General features: G+C 51.4%; 1 protein-coding gene across 1 annotated transcript; it reads right to left on the bottom strand.

Moving 5' to 3' along the window:
* Window positions 1-3,801: 3,801 nt before the first annotated feature.
* Window positions 3,802-4,152, bottom strand: LOC146201221 (uncharacterized). Its single transcript, XM_084592504.1, has one exon. It carries the CDS (start codon window positions 4,150-4,152, stop codon window positions 3,802-3,804), a length of 351 nt encoding a protein of 116 aa, XP_084448630.1.
* Between the last annotated feature and the right edge of the window lie 3,279 nt (window positions 4,153-7,431).

Here is a 7,431-nt window from a genome sequence, read left to right as displayed (position 1 = left end):
TTGAGGGCCTGGGCCAATAGGGCCTCGGTCCAAACACCTCCTTGTACAAATAGTAAATAAATGTTTATCACCACCACCACAACCCCCGCATTGCACGTGGGCCTTGTTGTCCGATCTCGGCGCCAGTCGTTTATTGAGGTCACGGCTGGGCACATCATTATCACTTCGCTGGGCGGCTGTGTCGGCTTGTACTATGGTCTTGTTGTCGTTGCACGTAGCGGCGGTGTCACTTTAGATCCTGGGCGCGTGATTCTCGAGGTAAGCTTCATGGGATGCGTAGTCGTGAGAGCGGTGTCGTCGTTTCTCGTCGTCGGGGGCGAAGCATCTTCGGTTTTATCACCATTGACCTACCTCACCTCCAAAAGTTGCTACCATTAGTTTCCCCGACAGGGGCTTTTATCGTTTATCTTTATCTTGGGCAGATTGGTGCAGCTTCAATTTAGGAAACGTAATAGCGCAAAGGCATGCAACCACAAGACGCTAGAGAGCACAATGTGACACAATCACTGAATACATATCGCTTGTGCCACGTTGTGTTCTCTTGTGTCTGGCGGTTGCATGCTGGTTTGTTGGTTTGTGGGGTGTTAACATCCCAAAGCGACTCAGGCTATGAGAGACGTCGTGGTGCAGGACTGGAAATTTCTACCACCTGCGTTTCTTTAACGTGCACTTACATCGCACAGCACACGGGCACCTTGCGTGTCGCCTCCACTGAAAAGCGGCCGCCAAAGCCGGGTTTCGATCCCGCATCATTGGGAACAGTAGTCGAGTGCTTTAACCATGCACCACCCTGGCGGATTGTAGTTGCATGCCTTTGCTCGGTTACGTTTCCTAACTTCAGTCCCCAAAAAAAGAAGTCAGGCGTAATAACACTGAAATCAGTTCAATTATTGGGCTGTCTTGCGACTGCAAAAAGACTAAGCAACTCGGCGGCGGCGATAGTAGCAAACGTACTTGCTGGTTGTTGAACTCAGAATGCCTGTCGCATCCGTCAAAACACAATTTGAAGGCGGCGAAGAAACATCTAGATAACGCCGGAAACGATGACAAGCATAACATGGAATAGTGTAGAAACAGAAGCGAGTGGTTGGAACCTTCGAGGTGCATCTCAGCGCATCTTGCGCGACAAACAAAATGATAGAGCTGCGTCTCTCGACAACGAGTATTCTGATTCCATGCACGCGTTCGGGATGCGACCACTCCTCAGATAGATGACGGGTCGCAGAAACACAAGGTAAATAATATTTATCCGTGCGTTTTACAACTGGTAAAAACGCGGTGCGGCCGCAGTCGCGCAGCGCGGTTAGAAAACGAAAGGTTTCTGGAGGGAGGTTAGAGACGGAGAAATAAAGCGCGTGGGCGAGATAGAAGGCACGTGGGGAAAAGAAAGAAGGCGCGTGGAAAGGAGTCCAGTCTTTTCAGATGAAGGTTGTGCGCGGCGGGAAAATTGAACCAGCTCATGTAACAGCACACTCCCCGTCTCGTTATAAACCACTATATGGTGTTTCAGTCCTTGCGCGGAATAAGCAGGACCGTTTCAGTCACAGGACGGAGAAATGTGTTTATCATTCCCCGGGTTGCCGTCTTGATCTCGACCTTTCGCACGTTGCCGTCCACACTTTCGATAGGGTTCACAATGAGTCCCATGGGTCACTCGTTGCGATGAACCTGGCTGTCCCTCAGGAGCACGATGTCGCCTGGCTTGAGGTTACGAGTTGGATGCTACCACTTGCGACGACACTGTAGCGTAGCAAGGGACTCGCGTCGCCAACGGCACCAAAACGAGTCTGCCAACCACCGAAATGCCGACACTGTATATATATCCTTTTTACAAGCTCTTCGACTCGCCTGAATAGACCTCTTTTTGTACAGACAGGATAATTACTGCTTTTGATTGAGTAAGGTGTTTTGCCGAAGGTCGTAGTTGGTCTGATGAGTTCTTACGCGGACAGGCCGTCCACACATCGTGAGAAGTGCTTCTAAATCTGCTCGTCAGACGCATGAGCACTGCGATTGCATGAGTCAACGTAATCCAGCTTGAAAAGCGCTCGAACCGAAAACTGCCGAGTTCTTTCACATTTACGCAGGTTGCGAGAACATTTGCCTGGGGCCGCACCTCTGTGTCATAATCGGCATCAACCAGGTCGAACTTGCTCTTCAGTACCCACGAAGAGTGTTTTTATGATACAAGAACTCTGGGCCCGTCAGCCAGGTTGATCCTGCCACTTGTGCTGCAGGCATAAACCTTGTTCTGAGATCCGCAGGGTTCATGTCAGAAGGAACGTAATGCCACTGTTCTGGACGTGTCGAGCTTCTGATGCGCTCCACCCTGTTACTGACATACACGTAAAACTTTCGGGTCTCATTATGTATATAGCGTAGGACCGCCTTGCTGGCGGTATAGAAGTTTACAGCATCAAGCCCCATGTCCATTTCATGATTGATGAGCTCTGCTACCTCTACTGCTAACACTGCCCCGCAAAGCTCCAGCCTTGAGATGGTGTGTTCCGCACGCGGTGCTAGCCTAGCCCTTCCGATCACGAACCCGACGTAGCACGCGCCATGTGGATATATTGTAACGTTGGCAAAAAGGCGTGTGAAGGTCGCAGAGCTGGTACCACAAAGAGCGCGGTGTTGGCGAAGTCCAGGGACGTACGGTCCGAGCGCGAGAGGGAATTTCGTCGTCTTCTGCTTGTCTTCATCAGACTGGCATCATTAGCTCCCCCGTTGAGGAAGCATCCACCCGATGCTCGAGGCAATTCACCGAATCACAGGGAGGGCATCCTGAAGCGATAAGGTTGGAGTCGAACGACGTGGATCACCTCTCGGCGTACGGCACGACTTGATCGTGGGGCCTCGTGAGGAAACACTTCATAGTTGAGAGCGCCAACGCTGCGCAGAACTCGGTAAGGACCGAAGTAGCGACGCAAGAGCTTTTCGCTAAGTCCTCGTCGTCGAACTGGCGACCAAACCCAGACAAGATCACCCGTCTGATATTCAACTTGGCGGTGCCGTAGGTTGTAGCGTCGAGCATCCTGCACCTGCTGCGCATGGATGCGCAGCTTAGCGAGCTGGCGGGCTTCTTCAGCACGTTGCAATATCACTCTGAGGTAAGCCACTGCAGCCACAGCCTTGGTTGGTGCATGTGAGAAGATGTGCAGTTCCTTGCGATGTGTGGTGGTGAGTGAGGTAGGGGGCATAAGTGCGAGGTATGGCCAGCTGTTCGAGTAGTTGTAAGGAGGCTTTCCAAGTCTCCCATGTGGCTCTCTTGTTATCAGAAAGTGGACAGTCCCAGTCGCATGTCTCGGCGACTAGCTCTCGAAGGAGGGACTTCCCTTGAATAGTGACTGGAGCAACAGATCCAAGCATAGTGACTGGAGCAACAGACACCGCGCCGAGTGAATGATTTTTCTTTGATTGAAGTCGTAAAGATAAAGATGTCCTTCGTCAGGTCCCAAGAAATTATGAGACTGTGTTGGATCGGCGGTGCACCATTATACAGATGAAGATCCATCAAATCCTCAGCGCAGTCTTCCTCAGGAAATGCCTCTAACATGGTTGGGCTGTTAGAGGCTATTTTATGGAGCCTAAGGTTTGCCAGCATTTGTTGTATGCGGCGTGTCAGGCTGATGGCTTCTTTGTAGAGGGAGACCTCAAACCTTCGTCGACATAGACATATCTCTCAACGAACTGCCTGATGTCACTGCCAAATTCTTCCTCTCCTTCTCGTGCTGTTCTTCGAAGCCCATAGGCTGCAACTGCTGGTGAAGGGCTATTTCCCAACACATACACCTTCATTCGCTACTCCATTATGTCATCTTGGATGTCGCTGTTGCGGAACCACATAAATCTTAGATAATTCCAATGGTCGTCTCGCACCAGGAAGCAGTAGTACATGTGCTGAATGACCACGGTTACAGCCACAGGTTCTTTCCGGAATCGGATGAGCACTCCAAGCAGGCTGTTCATCAGGTCTGGTCCAGTAAGCAGCACACTCTTCAGTGACACGCCCTTAAACTGTTCACTGGAATCGAACATGACTCGCGTTTCACTGGGCTTTTGCGGGTGGCAAACACCAAAGATGGGGAGGTACCAGCATTCTTCTCCATCTCGAAGCGGTGGGGCTTCCTCGGCATGGCCATTCCTAAACATATTGTCCATGAAGTTCGTGTATTGTTCCCTCAGTTCTGGTTTCTTCTTCAAGGTCCGTTGGAGAGAAGCGAGACGTGTCTGGTCCAGGTACTTTTTATGAGGAAGCCTAGGTCTTAAATAATGGAAGGGAAGAGGCACTACCAAACTGTTTGATTCGTCCCGTGAGAACTCGCCATCCATTATCTTCAAGAACTTCCTGTTCTCCACGGAAAGGGAAGGTCTGTTGTCATCCTGCGTAGTCTATAAGAGCGTTTCTGCGATTCCATTATCATAGCTGTCACTCCTAGCAGCGTGCTGAGCAGGTTGGAAGCGGCGTGTCAACACAGGAGTGCTTGTGATCTTCTCCTTGACCAGGAAGTGATTCTGGCATGGCTCGAAATGGGAGCGACGTCCACTTTCGAGGACGTTTGTCTTGAAGTTGTTCATACAGTCTGGTGTGCGGCTTCGACTTACGCAGACATTCCCTACGGTAACCCATCCCAGGTCCAGTCTTTGAGCAAATGGTGCATCAGCTGGCCCATTGCGCTGTTGCCGAACCTTGTATACTCTGAGGATGTCTCGCCCGAGGAGAAGTAGGATTTTGACCTCCGAATCTAAAAAAGGAATGAATCTAGCTACAGATTCGAGATGAAGGTGATGCAATGCCGCTTCCTGTGTAGGAATCTCGTTCCTGTTGTTAGGCATGTCGTTGCACTCAATAAGTGTTGGTAAGGGCAGCTTCCAAGAGCTGTGAATGTCTTCAATGAAAAATCCGGATGCCCTTCTTCCAACTGCTTCCGTAATTCCAGCCCACGTCCTTAGAGTTTAGGCAGAACTTAGTCCATTAAGACCGAATATGTCGAACTCCGTTCTTGCAAGGGACATGTTGCTAGGGTCGTCCAGGATGGCATACATTTTTGCAGTCTTGTGAGGCTGGCTCGGATGGTTGACTTCAACCAAACAGATCTATGAGCACGACTTGTCACTGTAGCCTTGCCCGCACACTTCTGCAGACTTGAACGATACTTCAAGTCAGGAATCCTGGTCTCCTCTGGCTTCTTCAGTATTGTGCTTAAGGACAGAGGGCCCATGCGTGGAGTGGTGTGGCATGCCTATCGCTACCACAATTGGCACACTTGTGAACTATTTTGCAGTCTTTCAAAGTGTTCTGTAGAAACGCTGCACCTGAAGCAGATCCCATATTCTTTCAGCAGGGACTTCCGCTCATCCAGGGGTTTTTATCTGAAGGCGCGACACTTCCGGAGAGGATGAGGTTTCTTGTGCAGAGGACAATGCTTGGTTGCATCCTGCTGCTTCGGCGTGTTTGTGTGCGGATGCTCAGTGCCTGCCTCCACGTCAGTCAGTTGGACTGAGATGGGTCTTTCTCATGCATGGGGCTCTTCTCATGCCCTCATTCGTTGCCCATCTGTATGCTTTTGGGAGACTTGAAGGGGTGCTACTTGCTGAACTCAATTTGAAGCTGGGGTCTTTTCTCATTTTCGCCTGGTTCCTGACAAAGCTGGAGAAGATCAAGAAGGAGGGAAAGGCGACCTGATGATCTTGCTTGTACTTGGAGCCTTTTGTGGTCCACAGCTCCTGCAAGTGGTGTGGCAGCTTTTCTACGATGGGATTTACCCCTCTTGCGGTGTCCGGATATGCTCAAACAGTCAAGTGAGGCTCCTCTTGCAGCCTCGACCTAAAGAAGCAGATCGCCCAGCTCTCTCAATTTATGGGTGTCTTTCTCGGACGATCTGGGAAAGCTTGAAATTCTTCTGAAGATGGTCTTTTCTATAATTTCTGGGCGGCCATAACATTCCTCGAGTCTTTCCCAGACTATATTTAGCCCAGCCTCTGGGTTGTCCACGTGCACTGAACGTAGCCTCTTTGCATAGCTTGACGACTCTGTCCCAAGCCACTTCACGAGAAGGGCAAGTTCCTCGCTCGCCGTGACTTCAAGAGTCCGAGTCATCCCGTTGAACGTAGATTTCCACAACCGGTAGTTGTCAGGGCAGTCATCGAACATCATAAGGGCAGTACTCACAAGATCGCATCGAATCAGATACTTCGCCATGGCGGTCAGCTCCGCAGCATTAGCTTGATCAGCTTGCTGACTCGCAAAGTTCGGCGAAACCTCTTGGTTGCGAGCGCTTGGTGTGTATGGAGCGTGGGCCTGAGGTGCCGTTGTAGCGTTCCGAGAGACGTGGTGCTCCCCGCCGTCATGCTGCTGCGATTACGGACGCCGGTTGTTGCGCACGTGAGCCTGATCAAGTGCGTATAGACCAAAGTGCGTTGAGCGCGGTTTTTGGATGCCTCGGAGACAGCCCGACAGATGTGATTCTCCCTGCCGTGCAGATCTACGGCAGCTTCCAGGACCTCCGCTTGTGCTTCCGCAGCGGCCGCTTGCCTTTCCAACTGCATGACTTCTCTGTATCCAGCTCTGCTTTCTTCCGCTCGATTGCTGCAGCTGTGCTCTTTTTTCTGCTCTTTGAGTCTTGCTTTTTCAAGCTTCACAGCAGCATCTTTCTTAGTCAGAGATGCTTGAACTCGCGCCGCTGCGGCCTCCGCCCCTTGCTCTGGCGGCGAGCATGCTCGGCGTGGTCGAGGCGGCCGAACGCTCCGAACGAGCTGACCGCGACGAATGCCGTGACTGTAGAGAGCTTTCCGTTTTCTCAGAGCGTACAAAGAGGGTTTGGTCTGGATTTACGTGAGCAGGAGGCGAGTTGCGGTTGGGAGACGCCATATCGTCCGTGACTGCAATGTGAAGTGAAGAACCTCTTCAAGAGCGGAGCCAGCCAGCGGAGTGGCGAGGCGGCGATGCCTAGGCCTAGGTGCTAACGAGACGGCGGACCGGCGAGCATCGCGTTTTTACTATTCTGATTCCATGGCACGTGTTTGGGGTGCGGCAACTCCTCAGATAGATGGCGGGTCGCAGAAACATAAGGGAAATAATCTTTTTCCGTGCATTTTACAACTAGTAAAAACGCGGTGCTGCCGCAGTCGCGCAGCGCGATTAGAAAACGAAAGGTTTCTGGAGGGAGGTTCGAGACAGAGAGAGAAAGCGCATGGGCTGGAGGAAAGGCGCGTGGGGAGAAGGAAGAGAAGGCGCATGGAGAGGAGTCCAGTATTTCGAGATGAAGGTTGTGGCCGGCGGGAAAATTGAACCAACTCATGTAACAGCACAACGAGCATGAACAAGAGCGTACAGAATCGATCTGCGGGCAGTGATAAGGCCGCGTTCTGCGGCTGTGAGTCACGGCATTACTTCACCATTAAAAGGCATCGCCTCAGTGCTTACAAAAT

The sequence above is a fragment of the Amblyomma maculatum genome, chromosome 2 (genome assembly GCF_055883805.1).
Source record: "Amblyomma maculatum isolate TAMU_Amacu chromosome 2, ASM5588380v1, whole genome shotgun sequence".
Classification (NCBI taxonomy): domain Eukaryota; kingdom Metazoa; phylum Arthropoda; class Arachnida; order Ixodida; family Ixodidae; genus Amblyomma; species Amblyomma maculatum.
Note: the sequence above shows the minus strand (reverse complement) of the source record. Positions and strands in the feature narration are given on the sequence as shown.